This window comes from Gossypium hirsutum, chromosome A13 (genome assembly GCF_007990345.1).
Source record: "Gossypium hirsutum isolate 1008001.06 chromosome A13, Gossypium_hirsutum_v2.1, whole genome shotgun sequence".
Lineage (NCBI taxonomy): Eukaryota > Viridiplantae > Streptophyta > Magnoliopsida > Malvales > Malvaceae > Gossypium > Gossypium hirsutum.
The window spans coordinates 107713373-107729180 of NC_053436.1; the positions used below are offsets into that span (position 1 = coordinate 107713373).

General features: G+C 31.1%; 3 protein-coding genes across 3 annotated transcripts; 2 read left to right on the forward strand and 1 right to left on the reverse strand.

The window, feature by feature from the left end:
- Nucleotides 1–862: 862 nt before the first annotated feature.
- Nucleotides 863–3368, forward strand: LOC107943211 (uncharacterized). Its single transcript, XM_016876954.2, has 3 exons — nt 863–2320; nt 2732–2904; nt 3021–3368. The coding sequence occupies exons 1-3, from the start codon at nt 1781–1783 to the stop codon at nt 3157–3159; spliced, it is 852 nt and encodes a 283-aa protein (XP_016732443.2). The 5' UTR covers nt 863–1780; the 3' UTR covers nt 3160–3368.
- A 313-nt stretch (nt 3369–3681) lies between these two features.
- LOC107943210 (equilibrative nucleotide transporter 8) lies at nt 3682–6398 on the reverse strand. The gene is made up of 2 exons (XM_016876953.2): nt 4905–6398; nt 3682–4573 (listed from the first exon to the last, which is right to left on the reverse strand). Exons 1-2 carry the CDS (start codon nt 5422–5424, stop codon nt 3879–3881), a joined length of 1215 nt encoding a protein of 404 aa, XP_016732442.1. The 5' UTR covers nt 5425–6398; the 3' UTR covers nt 3682–3878.
- A 7505-nt stretch (nt 6399–13903) lies between these two features.
- Nucleotides 13904–15808, forward strand: LOC121212580 (blue copper protein). The gene is made up of 4 exons (XM_041085665.1): nt 13904–14272; nt 14376–14738; nt 14825–15187; nt 15279–15808. Exons 1-4 carry the CDS (start codon nt 14089–14091, stop codon nt 15656–15658), a joined length of 1290 nt encoding a protein of 429 aa, XP_040941599.1. The 5' UTR covers nt 13904–14088; the 3' UTR covers nt 15659–15808.

Genomic DNA, 15808 nt, shown 5'->3' on the forward strand with positions numbered 1-15808 from the left:
CAAAAAAATCACCATCCACTAGTTAATTATCTCTACAAACGACATTTATTTATTTAAAATGGTAAGAAAAATTATGACCTACCAGGAATGAGGATTTGATTGGACATTGGAGGGATGTAAACCAAGTTGATATTCTTTTCTCATTTGTGAAAAAGATAGGGTTTGGCTGGAATTTTATGTATCATAAATTTGATAGGGACTTGCACTCCGTATTATTTTCTGGGTTCTTCGTGCTTTTATAATAACTTGACCATCAAAATCTCTCTTTAGATTCTATGAGGTTCATATCTATTTGTATGGTGGTTTCGGGTAGGAATTTTTTTAAAGTATTTGTGTTTGATATTTATATATGTTATTTTTGATATAATGTTTATAATTACTTATAATTTCTCTCAGTCTCGAAGTAGGAGGTTAATGCGCTTTAATAGACTTGAATCTATCTTTTTCAAGGAATTTTTAAATTATCTTACAAAAACTATTTAAAACTTAAAACTATATAATAAAAAAACTTATATTCTTTAACAATATATAAATCTATAATTTGTAGTTTGTCTCTTAAATTTGTTCAAAAGTATCAAGTTAATGTTTAAAATTTTTATCTAGTTATTACAACGGCTCTAACATTTTAATTTGTACTGATATGACACTAACATCCAATTAAATAGTGAAACATAATAATCTTTCAAAATCACAGGTGATAAATTAAAAAGTTTAGATATCTTTAGAAATTATGACCCAAAACCATATCTTACCTCTTAAAAATATACTTTCTAAAAATATAAATTGATTTGCTGTGTCATGTGAGGGAAAAAAAAAGCAGAAGAAAATATCTAAGAAATAAATCAATAATTGAGAGAAGTGAAAAGACGATACTTCCTTTTGATTTGCTGGTTTCTAGAAAACAAAAGATGGGGGCTTAGGGTAGGCAGAATAAAAAAAATCTAGGGAAAGAAGATCCCACTTTAACCAATGAACGACAGCCCACCTCATTTAGAGCCATGGACTATGGTATGGACCCACCGAGCCACCCACCGTGTGGCTCCACCACTTGCGCACCACGGTCCCAACTTGGTCAACACCATCCTTCCCGCTACGCGCCGGCATTTACATATGTTTTAAATTTTAAACATGTTTTTTTTAATTTTATATTATATTTATAAATAAAAAATTGATGTAGTATAAATTAAATAATGTAAAAATAACCTAATATATAAAAATTTAAAATTTAACGCTAAAGCTCATATATTAAATACGCCTAAATATATATTTTTAAAAATTTAAGTATAGACCGATTTTATGAAAATATTTGAGGTGAAATATAAAAAAACGCTTCAAGCGCTCTCTACTACATTAATATTGAAAATGGGAGCACCAATAATTTTTTCATTTTCTGATGGTACATATTAATTAGGAAAATAATTTTTAAGATTTATATATATAAATATTATATGAATATCAATAAATAATGAATTCAGTGATAAGGTAGAAACGCGGAAGCTTACCTAAAAATCTACTTTCTTTTATTTTCTCGGAAACCAAACAGCTAAAAACCCACGTGCTTATGATCATCATGAAAGATTCAATCACTCAAATCAACGGCCCAGATGATTCCGTACATCCACTTATTCTCCCGATAAAAATCCAGCACCGCCTATTCCCTTCTTTCTCAACTTCTCTTTAACGCTGCAATTGCAGCTGAGAAGCATTAGATCCCCCAAATCTTTGGCTTATTTCTACAAATTCACCCTTTAATTTTCTGCACTTTTCAATTTAGTCCAACATGCTTTTAAGGAGCGCATCGACGCCGTTACTTAATTCATGGGTCCCACACTCGAAGGAGCCGTCACCGGAGCTCGATTCGTCGCACCTGATTGCCCGAACCCGATCCGTTTCGTTCAGGATTTTGTGTTCGAGCTCCAGCTCGAGCTCGATTTCTGTTGGGTCGGGCGATGACTCGAGCAGGAGGATGACGAGGGCGGTGTCGGAGACGGATCTGAGGGAGCTGGTGGTCCCTAAGATGAGAGAAGTGAAGCGAAACAACGGGATCTTGAATACGATCTTTGTTGAGGAAGAAGAGGATGTGGAGAGAGAAGAAGCTGGATTTCAGTGGCGGAGAACGGCGTCGCTCGCGGTGAAGGAAGAGTGTGAAATTGGCGGGGCTGATGGTGGTGGTAGATCGGACAGTGGTGATGATAACGAATGGAGCTCGTGGGATTCGAATAACGGAAATGATGGTACCGAGTTGTATTATCAGAAAATGATCGAGGCTAATCCTGGAAATTCACTTCTCCTCAGCAATTACGCTAGATTCTTAAAAGAGGTAACTTGGATTCTTTTTAATGCGTAATTACATCAAACATCCCAAACTGTTACTTCATTTGAAATTGATCCTTAAATCTCAAAACATTTTAATCGAATCCTATTGTGTCAGTCAGGTTGAATCCACTATGAAATATATTTAAAATTCGGGATTAAATTGTAAATAAGAGTTGTTTTTGCATTAGATTAGATTTAAACTGCCTAGATACATATCTTTTACCTTAAATTTGAGCTGATATCTGATCTCTGTGTTAGTTTCTTTTTCAAACTAATGGTTTGATTAGCAAACTTGAGACTAATTTAAGTTTTAAGTCGTTGTTTAAGGATATGCAATTAAATTTTTTTAAAAAAATAAATGAAGGGTAAAATAAAACGAGTTTTTGAGTTGATCTAATGTGGGAAAACCGGACAGGTTCGTGGGGATTTCGTGAAAGCCGAGGAATACTGCGGGAGGGCGATCTTGGCTAATCCAATTGACGGGAATGTCCTATCTATGTATGCTGATTTAATCTGGGAAACTCACAAAGATAGTTCCAGAGCTGAAACTTACTTCGATCAAGCTGTTAAAGCAGCTCCTGATGACTGGTAAATCCCTCCTTCCCCAAGAAAACTAAATTCTAAACAATGGGTTTAATCGTTTATGTTCAACCACACAATGATTGATTGAAAATTGTCATCTTTGTTTTGATGAAAATTTGCAGTTTTGTGCTAGCATCATATGCAAGGTTTCTTTGGAATGCTGAGGAAGAAGAAGATGGGGAAAATTTTAGTGAAGTACCAGAGCCAAGCTTTATCCATGGAGTTTCTTCAATGCCTCCACCTTTGACTGCTGCTTCTTAAGATCCTTCTCTGACATGGCTTGTATATTTAGCTATTTTTCTGACTTTTTTTGTTCATATTTCCTTTTTCTTTGTTTTTAAGTAGAAATGATATGAGTGAATTATGTGTAGTTATTGAGAACTCTGTTTTGCCTTTTCTCATCCTTGGTGGTACCATATAATGTAAAAGGGAATATAAATAATATATGAAAAATAAATCTTCCAGTGAAATGTTCTTGTTTCTTTTTTTTAATCCATCTATTTTGATTCCTTTTTGTGAATTCAGGTTATTGATGATTATCATTTGTAAAAAGATTCCCTGTTGTTGATGTTATCAAAAGATTAAAAGACAAAAACCACTGTTTTTTATTTGTATTCTCCTTTTTGGTTGTTTTGTTATTCTTCATTGCCTTTGGGATCGTAATAAACTTTGTGCAGGCGAGAATATTCAATTCTTTTCACGTTATCTTTTTGACTTAATTAATCAAAGATTGTGCCTTAATCCAACTTTATGAGTTCTTTCTTTTCTTTGCAGAAAAAAAAATGAAGGAAAACTGTGATCAAATTAATTACTCATGTATGGTGTAGCTAAAGAAGATACCACCCAGATTTTTTTGATAGATCGTGGATTTTTTCCTTCTGGTGTTTTTCACAGATTGGGGAGCACATGAAGGGAAAGCTTTTTTTTTCCTTTTGCAAGGAAAACTAGCTGTTGGGAGACAAGGGGAGCTGAGGAAGGGATCAAATGATCCAAAACCAACCAAGAACTGAGCCACCGACCAAACCGATCCCCAGGAACACAACCAGCACGATTGCAGATAATTCTGCTTCTGACACTGGTACAGTCTTGGGGGCTAGGATCATCAACACGCTTGTTAGGTATCCATTAGTCAGTCCGAGCATAAATGTAAGCACCACTACTGGTATTTCACCCTTAAGCCACTTCGGTCCGTGGAGGCAAGCGGTGAAAAGTGGATAAAATAAAAGCCTGGATATGCAAGCCCATGTAGCTTTCTTAATGCTCTGTAGAACATATATTGCGGTCAGAGACTTTCCCATGAAATCTGCCACATTATACACTGTGATCAGTAAAACAGGATACCAGTCTCGTAGAAATTTCGACTCCAGATTCTCAGCTATAAATCCAGGGAAAATCGACAGGGTCACTACGTAAATCATGAGAATCCCAAGTGCTGGCCAGCAGATCTTTCTCGCCACGGTCCAAAACTGTGGGCTGGAGCAAAATGGGTCATCTCCAAGAATCCTGTAATGCTGTTGCATAACTGGTAACTTGTATAGCAAATTGCAGCAAAGAATGCAACAAAGCTGGATAGTTGCACTGACTATAAAGTAGAAGTGAGCACTTGCTCGCAGGCCCGCTGGGGTTTGCGGAAGTGAAGCCTTAGTTGTTATTCGCAGGATTGAAACCAGCACACCTGTATGTCGAATTTAGTCAGATATTGGAGTCACATAACATTGCAGATCACACAGCAACTGTTATGGTCATTCTTACAGGAAATATGGTGATTAGAAGAATAAAGGTTGCACTTCATGGAATGAATTTCATACTCTGAAGAATCTTTTCTAGACACACTGTGAAGGTCACTAGGTCTGATATTAGCTTTTGGCATGTTTTCTCGTATATGGTTTATGTAAAAGTCACTTTATTCTTGTCATTGATGTAGTTTAAAACTACTCTTAGATGATTGCTTGATTCAGAAAAGCAATAGGAGAATCATGATGGGAACTAAACAGTAAAAATGTTACCTGAAGAGGCAGTTCCAGCAAAAATAGCCTGCATGTACTGTTTTGGAAGCTTTCCAGCTGATCCTATCAAGCTCCCTGCTATCAATCCATCCGCTAAACCGCATATTACAACGGCTGTGACCGTCATGAAATAGGCTGCACTTTGTTTCTCTTCTGACCAACCACCCTGCCACACCCAGTCTATAGTCGGAGCCACCATTAGGGAGAGAAGAAACGTGGAAAACCCCATGTTCAGTCTAAACCTACGAGTCAGAGCCAGATTTGTCCCGCAGCACGAACCCGAACTCATCATAACAACTAAAACCAGCACCGAGGTGCTCATGTAACCCACGGAGAAAACCTTTTCGACATGCTTGGCAGGGTAGAGATAACCGAAGTAATCAACAGCCGTGATGAAAGCATTCCACGGAAGCAAGTTGCCTGCACCAAGCAAGAAATGGATTACATAAGCAACTCTGTAAGTATCCCTTGGCTCAAGCTGATGATCTGTTGAAGCCTTTGGGTTTTCCATTTCTTGCATATCCTGCACTACAAGATTGCAAGTGCAGTACTTTGGTTGGAATTTAAGGTTGCCAATAAGGTATAAGGTTGTTCTAGAGAATTGATGAATTGACTTGTTGATTAGAAAGGCATATAAACAAAGCTAAACTGAGCCTAGCAGAGAGTAGCAGCTTAAGCTAGTCAATAGCAAAGAGGCTTAAATGGTATTTGTAATGCAATATAGCTTAGCTAGCTGCCTTTGTGAAATTGGTTCAGTTGAACCAGCTTGACTAACCATGGGAGGGCAAGCTGGAGCCACTTGATGATGGGATTTGATTGATGGGTTTGGGGTTTTGGAACCAATGGGGGGCTCATGCTTGTTAGAAAATATGCGCTGTTTGTGGGGACGGTAATGGATGGCAAGAGGTTGAAATACCTTTTCTTTTGTCATTGCTTTTCTGCTACCACTGCCCATGGGTTAACATGCCATTGGTCTTTTCAGGTTAATAATCAGAATCTTTCCTGAAGGACTAGGGGGGCTGGCAATGGCATATTTCAGTAGCCTCGTGAGATGATCATTTCACAAATTGCAAACATTTATTCTTGGTAATTGTCGGGATATAAGGATATGGTCTTCAAAGACTCTTTAAATACATAAACAATGAGACAGACACTCATTCAAGTTCGAGCCTATGTTTATGCCTATTGTATTTGATCATTTGAATTTGATACCTTAAAAATAAGGTATATACATGTTTTAAATATGCTTTATCATATTTTTTGAAGACTCAGTTAGAACATTAAACGTTTGGTGCAATTAATTGGAGTATGTTTGGACGGTTGATGTATTAATTAGCCATCCATCTGCAGGAACTTGATTCCATCATCGTATGTGTTGTTTTGAACTATTATTCCCTCTCATCTTCACCACTTTCCACCTAATATGTATTTTTACTTTTGAGGGAGCTGATAAATGAGAGACACATAAACACAGTCACACCATGAATTTGTGCTTTTCCAGAATCAACCACTTCTTTGGTTAGAATTTGATCATAGTACATTAACTAAAATTACTGGTTTTTGCTAACATATTATGTATAAATTGTTTGAATTATTAATTTTTACTAATTTCTTGAATATAAATTATTAAATTGTTGATTTTCAAGTCATCTATTTAATGATATGGTTTAATCATATTATCATTATTTTTTTAGTACAATAACAAGTGTCTTCATCCATTTTACGATATGAACTTAGTTTTGTTTAGGTCGAGTGTTATTCAATTAAATCTTTTCCAACAATAACCGGTTAACTTCTTGAACCTATAACAAATGAGTGTTTGAAAAAGACTTTAATAATCATTTAATACAATTTAAAACTAAATGGATTAACTTTTCATAAAGCATATATATCAAATCCCAATAAATTGACAATTTAAAATAAAGAGATTAATATCTTAAGTTTTCCTTGGAGAATTTCACACTGACAACAACACTAGCACAAGAAATGTGGAGCAAATGGCTTTAGGACTAAGCTTTCATTGATGCTTTTCATGAGCAAAGTTAGAAATTAGGGTAAAATTAAAAATTCGATTTTAAAATTTAAAATAAAATTATAAAATTTGGAGAGATTAAAAATAAAAATTATGTTGAAAAACAATTTAAGTTAAATATTTGACAAATAAAAGAAAAAAAACTAAAATTGATAATATGTCATTTAAGAAGAGGGCCAATGATGGTAATCAAAAGGTAAAATATGAAGATAGGGCAATCATAATACTATTAGCTTTCATAGCAACATAATTAACGACCTGTTACTTTTTGACTTCCAAAGTAATAATACTTTTTTTTGAAATTTTGCACACATAATTCAATCTCTTTTTTATTAAGATATGATAGCCACAAATAATCACTTTTTTTTTTGTTATAAGAAAAACTAACATTTCGATGCTTTTTTTTAATAAAATCTTTGAATAATCCATGAAAAATTATTTAATTTTGAGTATTTAATTTTAAAATTTATTATACATATTATATATATATATGGGTTTCTGAGTTTTTCAATGAGCAATTGTTGTGTAAGTTTTAGTTCAATTTGTTACCTTTAGTCTGAATTGAATTAATTTTTATTTTAGTTGTGCCGAATGGTATGTTTATACTTTGTGATTTCTTAGAAAATCTATACTATAATAATTTGATACTTCTGGTTCCTCGAATATGTATTTATATTTGTAATTTTAAGTTACTTATAACATTTTTAAGAATAATTAGAGTGAGATATAATAGACTAACGAATTACGTGACATTTGATTTCGTTGTTTGAATTTAGGTAATTTTTGGAAGATTATTTTATAATAAACCCTGATTTCTTCTTCAAACCGTTGCTTCTTCTCCCTTGATTTGCCCAACAGTGTTGTTAGCCTTCGGACTAGCTACCACCCGTCTTTTTCTCTCTCCCACCAACCCTCTCTTCTTTTTTTTCTCCTCATTTGCTCCATGTGTCTTCTCTCTTTTCAGTTTGCAGATCTATTTTATCTACTATCTTCACAAGTTGTGATGGACAACGGTGTCTATCATCATTGAAACTCCATTGGCCACCAGCAATTTCTCTTAAAAAGTGAATGGCTCTTCGTCGACTTCTTAATTTGTTTTTGTTTTGAGAGTATTTCAAAATTATAAATGATTTTATGAGTCAGTTTAAACTCCTGTTGTTTTTAGTTATATATATATTATTTTCCCTTACTTATAAGTATTCACTTTTAGAAGTTTTTGTTTGCTCTTTCAACACGTTTTTTAGACTTGCTTTTGCAAGTGATTTTTCAGGATGGTTTTTTTGATGTCCTCTCCAATTTGGTGGCCACTCAATTCTTTTGCTGATTTCGCCCACCGCTTTGGACCATCCGGGACTAATTTTCTTATCGTAATAGTTGCTTACAATCACTCTAGATATATCGTACTTGAGTTGTGATAAAGTTAATTTTCAATGTATCGTAATGTTTTATTGATGTTGAGGTAAAAACATTTATTGTGTTGATGGAGCTTATCATTCACGGTAAATAAATATATATTTTTTTACTTAAATCATGTAATCCCATTCATAAAATGAATCAATAAATTTTCTTTAAAAAAAAAGAAATTAGGTAACTTTGGAATCACAGCGAGGAGTAATTGGCCATTTGAATTACTAGCAATTTGCTTCTTTCATAGAAAATAAATAAATAATTAAAATATAAAATTAAATAATATTACACCGATAGTTAAATCATTCAAATCATTAATTCCTAATTTAATCGATTAGTTTAATTATAACATAATAATTTAAATAATCATAAAAATTTAAAAACAATTAGAAAAAAAATCTAAAAATCATAATAAAATAAAATACATGCAATAAAAAAATCCATTACAAATTTTTTGATATGATATATTATAAATATACAATTTTCTTAAAAAGAGCCCACCAATCTTGTAGCCCAATTACTCATTCAAATGCTTGGGCCAAATTAAAATTTCAAACCCTTCCTCTTATACAAAGTCCTTTGGGCTTCACTTAAAAATAATAAAAACAAAAACTCTTTCTCCACTTTCAAATGCCCTACACGTAAATTAATGTCCCTTTAAGCTGTTTTTCTTTTTAATATATATATTTACTAGGATATGTTGTAGAAAAAAAAATGTATCCTACGGGGTGTGCTTTAAATTATGTCAGTTGAAAATGTGGCTTATAAAACATGTTTTCGTTAAAAATTGATAATTTAGATTCTTTGGTTAGATAGTTAGATAATTGCGATTACGTCTTTGAATTCTAGGTTTGATTCATCCTATAAGTAATTTTTGTATTTTCATTTCATGTTGTTTAAAACTTTTTTTTATTTTTAATTAATTTTTATAATTAATAAATATATTATTTTCAATTTTTTTTATTTTTAATTAATAACTATTTAATTTATAAAATCAAATAATAAATATATAATTACTTTTAAAAAACATCAACTAACTCTTTTATGTATTTTCTCCACCTATATTGTGGGTGTGGTGATTTCTAATATGGATTGAAAATTAAATATTACATATATTAAAATTATATTTACTAAAAATAATGATATTTGATTTTATAAATAAAAGAATTATTAATTAAAAAGAAGAATTAAAAATAAAAATAAAAACTTGAAAACAATATATTTATTAATTATATACATTAACTAATAATAATAATAATAAGCTTGAAACGAAATGAAATAAAAAAAATACACATTAAAATGCTTAAAAAAGAATTAAACTTGGGACTCAAAGATAAAATCGCAATTATATTAAAAATATTAGTTAAAAAAAACTTAAAACAACATTAAATAAAAAAAATTCAAATACAAGTAGAAAAAGAACCGAACCCAAGACTCATGGATAAAAACATTATTATTTAACCATCTAACAAATTATTAATTTTTAGTGAAAACACATTCTATAATGCTCATTTTTAGCTGACGTAGTTAAAAGCGTAACCTGTAAGATGCGTTTTCAGCTTCTTTCTTCAAAAACAACATATATTAGCAAATTAATTTTTTTTTTAATAATCTCATTATAGTTTTTTTATCATATATGATATTTTTGATATAATGCCTAGAATTACCCATAAATAGAGGATAACGTACTTCGGCTTATTCGAACCCATATTAAACTGCGTTGATAATAATGCATATCAATTGAATTAAAACTCAATTGATAAATATCTTAAATTCATAAATTTTATAAATATATATATATATATATATATATTTCTTTAATTTACTCTGTATATATAAATGAGTGTGTCACGTTGTTATTGTTGAAATTTTTTATTGAACCATATCGAAATTCGAAAGATAGTAAAATATTTTATATATAAAGAAAAGGACAAAAAATTGGAAAAAAATATATAATTGTTTAATTCTGCAATTGCTGTCTAACATTGTTTATAACTTGTTACATTAATTATCCATATTTTACATTCATCTAAGCTCAATAAAATACTTCTTTTTTTGGTATAATAATAAAATAGGTAATTTCTTTGACCAATGTCGGGGTGTGCTATAAAAAGCAAATGTGGAAGAAAGAGGGCACGTGCATATAGTCCAAACTTTAAAGCAACCTATGCCTATTTTTTCATATTTCGAGCAATTTCCTTTTTCTTTTATTTTCTTTTTATTTTTTAAATGTATGTGAAATTTTTATATTAAAAATTGGATTCTATTTTATCTTATAGAATAAATTAATTATTTTGTTAAAAATTTTATTTATTTATATATATTTTTATCACATCTGAATTTTTTATACAATATCTAAAATTACTTATACTCCTTTCTCAACTCTTAAATAGGAGAATAATATATTTCAAGGTACTCGAATTTCTATCCTCTTACATTAATAACAATACTGATGCAATCGAGCTAAATCTGAATTTGCATATTTTAATTATTTTTAATCAAATTACAAATATTTGATTTATGCTCTAATATAAATAAAACAACTCAAATAGGGTTTGTTTTTTTTTTAATAAAAGCCAAGTTTTTTTTAATAATTTATTTTTGTTATTCTTTATATTTCCAAAAAGATAGAAAAAGTGATTATTAAAAAGTGGAAAATATTAAGAATCATAGGCTGCTATACGAGCATTTATTAATATTTTTAAATGGACTGCTTTTTGTTAGGTGTGTTGGATGCCTTTCCATAAATATTTTTCACCCTTTTTTTTAAAGGTGGGGAAACATCACATTTCAATTAATTATTGTTAATTCTCAATGCAATGAAAATAAAAGCAAATCCTAACCTTTGGATAGATAATAATAAAGGAAGCGCGGATTGAGTTTTAGCTTGATTACTATATGGGTATTATTGTTAATGTAAAAAGGCGCGGGTTCGAATGCATTAAAACGCATTATCCTCTTATTTATGAGTTAGAGAGAGGCTATGAATAATTTTAGGTATTATCTAAAAAAATAGTTATGATCAGAACCTATAATAAAATTGTTCAAAAAATAATAATAATAATAAAGGAAGGAAAAGAGCAAAAAATTAGTGAAAGTAAAAAAAAATGTATTTATATTTTATTAGGATTATTAAAATTAATAAAAGAAAGTAATAAATCCTTGCATATAGGCATTAGAGAAGTCAAAAATTTTAAGGACCGAATTTGAATTATAAATTTTTGAAAGAGTTAAAAATGTAATTTTTTTCATCGTATTAATGTAAAATTTTACAATTTTACAATTTTTAAAGGTTTAAACTATAAATTTTTTACTTTTGGAGAGAGCGTTTAGAGGGCCAAAATATATTTTTTTATTAAATTAATTTAAAACTTTACAAATACTCGAAAAACTAAAGGGGTAATTTTTCATTGGAGGTTTTTTGCAATTTTAATCAAGTCCTTAAATTCTTTTTTAATACTAACTAAATCTCTTAAACTTTTAAAATTTTAAATTAGACCTTCAAATTTTTTAAAAGTTTTAATTAGGTCTCATATATTAATTCTCAAAAGAGACCACGTTTGAAATAATCTTTCGATAAATTACTGGAATTGATGTGAAATCGGTGAGACTTTTAATAAATTATTATTTAATTAAGAAAAATCCAACTTTGTTGAAAGTTTAAAAGTTAAAAAAGGGTATGCCTAAATGGATATTTGTTTTTTAGTCCCTTTATGATTTAAAAGTTAAAACTATAGTGGTCAAGCATGTGAATGAGGACCCCTTTTCGTTGGATTCTCTATGTTTAACCTCCAAACAATTTTATTCATTCTTCACACATGGGACTTGCTTTTGTAATATATAATTTATTTAATTTACGATTTTCATACTCAATTTCTTTTACGGATAGAATATTTTATGCATGTTCTATGCACCGTTAATAAATAATAACATAAAGGGTAAACTATATCATTAATCGCTAAATTATGAGTAAATTTTTGTTTTGGTCACTTAATTAAACTACACTATTATTGATTTAACTTTTTTGGGCTTTGTTCTATTTTTAATTTATTATTGGATTCTATTTAATGATAATTTTCTTTGTTTCCCGTACATATTGGTTCTTCAATAACAACATTTTCGAGATTTTATTTTTCTAGATTTTTTTATAGAATTTTCTATTTTTAAAAATAATTATATAGAACCAAGGTCCAATTGAAAAAAAAGTATTATTTTACCAACTAAAAATTGCCACTTAACACAACAGAGTGACGGAAAAATAATTTTGAAAAGTTTAGTGACCAAATCGTAACTTTTTTTCCATTAAATGACCAAAACCAAAACTAACCCATACTAATTAACGTTGTAGTTTACCATTGAGTAAAAAAAAAAAGTAGACTTGTAAATAAATATTAATAGTTTTATTTAAATAATAATTGTAAGTAATATTAAAATTCTAAACACTAAGTCCTAAATCTTAAAGTTATTAGTATTTTGGAGATAATTACATTAGGCATCTTTAAACAACAACCCTCATTTTAATTAGTCTCTAGACTTTAAAATATTCTAATTACATTTTTAAAATATCGAAGTTATATCAATAAGGTCCTTCTATTATTAAAATCGTTAATCCAACACTTAAATTAAACATCGTATTTCATATGGCATAAACTAAAATGAAAATTTTAAATAAAAAAGTATATTATGAAAATGAATGTAAAAAATATTGATTTTGAGGTTTTCGAAGCTTTTAATAAAGCTTCATCGTACAATCTCTATGTTTTGAGTTCTACATTATTTCTAGTTTTATTTTTTCTTTAAATTTCATTTTAAATCAGAACACATGTGATATGATATGTCATTTAACGGTTAAATTAATAATTTTAGAAATGTAAGCACCTTATTGACTTAACCTCAATAGTTTGGGATGTAATTAAAATGTTTTAAACTTTAAGGACCAATTTAAAATGAGATTTATAGTTTAGGGATGTCTTGTAAAATTACTCTAATATTTAGTTATAATAGTTATAATCGATTAATAATTAATTGTATTTGAATAAAATTATTAATATTTATTTATACATCATTCTCAATTTTTTATTTTATTCAATGATTAAACGTCATGTTATTATTCACTTAAGGTGTATAAGACTTATATAGTGACGATTTAGGGTGATATCGACTTGATTCGGTTGAATGTTTTAAATTTATTAAACCATCCATCACAATTAGGTTTGGCTCAATTCGATTCCTGTTTTTTTTATATTAATTTTTTGTTTTGAAAATTTAAACTTATTTTCATAACATGAGTTTTGTTTTATGACTTTTTATATATCATTTGACAAAAACTTCAAACTCTTTCTCATAAATATTTTTAACAAACAGTAACTTTTCAATAACTTTTTAAGTAATTTTTACTATTTTAAATATAAAATATTTATTTTTTACAACATAAAAATTAAAATTAATTATATATTAAATTAACCATAAAATTCGAATAACCATTTTTAAACTTACATTAATTATATTAATTTAAGGGCGTAATAACAAATAAAAGTCATACCCAGCAGCTTCTTCATCATCTTCCAAAACACTTGTCACTCTCTGTTACTCTCTGTTATTACTCTCTCTTTATAAATGTACTCTCTTGCCTTGAGATAAGGATAAACATACTGTCACACATCACAGCAAAAAAGAAAGAAAAGTAGAGAGATATAGGAGGGGGCGACTGTGACCAGAGAACACACCAATTTTTCAGAGAAAAAAATGGGTGGGAAAATCACCATGGCTGCGCTTTTAGTAATTTTAGCTGCAAATCTGTTGCAGAGTACTTATGGCAGAACCTACACAGTGGGAGACTCCACCGGTTGGAGAATCCCTACTAATAATAACGATGATTTTTATGATGATTGGGCTGACAATAAAGATTTCCTTGTTGGGGATGTTCTAGGTCAGTGTTTTTTTAGTTCAAAATCTGAACTTCAATTGATGATTTGAACCGGAACTTGTTGTTTACTGTTTTTTTTTTCTTCTTTTTTGTTCTCGTTTTGCAGTGTTCAACTTTACTAATGGGCAACATAATGTTGTCGAAGTGACCGAAGGTGGTTACGATGCTTGCAACGCTGCAAATCCTGTATCTACGGTGAGCACTGGACCGGCGAGGATTACGCTTAACAGGACAGGGGAGTACTACTTTATTTGTGGTATCCCTGGTCACTGTTCTGCCGGCCAGAAGCTAAACGTGGAAGTACGAAATGGTAACCCCACCGGCGGTGTTACTCCGTCGACGCCTATAACTCCAACCACCACCACTTATACGGTGGGTGACTCCACTGGTTGGCGAGTCCCTACTAATAATGATGATTTTTACGAGGATTGGGCTGATAATAAACACTTCGTCGTCGGAGATGTTTTGGGTCAGTTTCTTAAGTCGAACATTTGAATCGAAATTTGATGCTTTTTTGATCCAACTGTTTGATTTTTTTTTCGTTTCTTTTTGCAGTGTTTAATTTTACGACCGGACAGCATAATGTCGCAGAGGTGACGGAAGATGCTTACGATGACTGCAACACTGCGAATGCCATATCTACTTTGACCACCGGTCCGGCGAGGATTACCCTTAACAAGACCGGTGATCATTACTTCATTTGCAGTGTCCCCGGTCATTGTTCCGCCGGTCAAAAGCTCAAGGTTGAAGTTCGAACCGGTAACACCACCGGTGGCGTTGCTCCGTCGCCGTCTGTAACTCCAAGCACCACCACTTTTACAGTGGGTGACTCTACTGGTTGGCGTGTCCCTACCACTAATGATGATTTTTATGAGGATTGGGCTGATAATAAACACTTCGTTGTTGGGGATGTTTTAGGTCAGCTTTTAAATTTAAAAAATTTGATATTAATTATGATATGTAAATGTTTTTTGATCTAACTCTTTGGTTTTTTCTTCTTTTTTTGCAGTGTTTAATTTTACGACCGGACAGCATAATGTTGCAGAGGTGACTGAAGATGGTTATGACGACTGCAACGCTGCAAATGCCATATCTACTTTGACCACCGGACCGGCAAGGGTTACCCTTAACAGCACCGGTGACCACTACTTCATTTGCAGTATCCCCGGTCATTGTTCCGCCGGCCAAAAGCTCAAGGTCGAAGTCCGAAATGGCAACCGCACCAGTACTTCTCCCACACCTGGAACCCCAAGCGCCGCCGCGCCTGGAACCCCGAGCGGCACCACAAATGGAACTTCGAGTTCACCCGGGACCAACACAGCTTCCTCCCATGTTGCTACTCTGTCTCTCGTCTTCTTCATGTCCATTGCCTTGACTTTGTTCTGTTGATTATGTCATTAACCATTTTTGCTTTTTTTTTGTTTTTTTGCTTTTTATGTGATATCATGTGAGATCAGATTTGAGATTTCATTGGTTTTACGGTAGTAGTGATGAAATATGTAGTGATATTTTTCATGATTGAATAAATTTTTTTTCCGA

Bases quoted from the DNA above. Each gene is read 5' to 3' on its own strand.
- LOC107943211 (XM_016876954.2), top strand. From the start codon at position 1,781: ATGCTTTTAAGGAGCGCATCGACGCCGTTACTTAATTCATGGGTCCCA. The intron at 2,321-2,731 runs GTAACTTGGATT...AAAACCGGACAG, and splicing joins ACGCTAGATTCTTAAAAGAG to GTTCGTGGGGATTTCGTGAA. The intron at 2,905-3,020 runs GTAAATCCCTCC...GAAAATTTGCAG, and splicing joins AAAGCAGCTCCTGATGACTG to TTTTGTGCTAGCATCATATG.
- LOC107943210 (XM_016876953.2), bottom strand. From the start codon at position 5,424: ATGCAAGAAATGGAAAACCCAAAGGCTTCAACAGATCATCAGCTTGAG. The intron at 4,574-4,904 runs GTAACATTTTTA...TTCGACATACAG, and splicing joins TGCTGGAACTGCCTCTTCAG to GTGTGCTGGTTTCAATCCTG.
- LOC121212580 (XM_041085665.1), top strand. From the start codon at position 14,089: ATGGGTGGGAAAATCACCATGGCTGCGCTTTTAGTAATTTTAGCTGCA. The intron at 14,739-14,824 runs GTCAGTTTCTTA...TTCTTTTTGCAG, and splicing joins CGTCGTCGGAGATGTTTTGG to TGTTTAATTTTACGACCGGA. The intron at 15,188-15,278 runs GTCAGCTTTTAA...CTTTTTTTGCAG, and splicing joins CGTTGTTGGGGATGTTTTAG to TGTTTAATTTTACGACCGGA.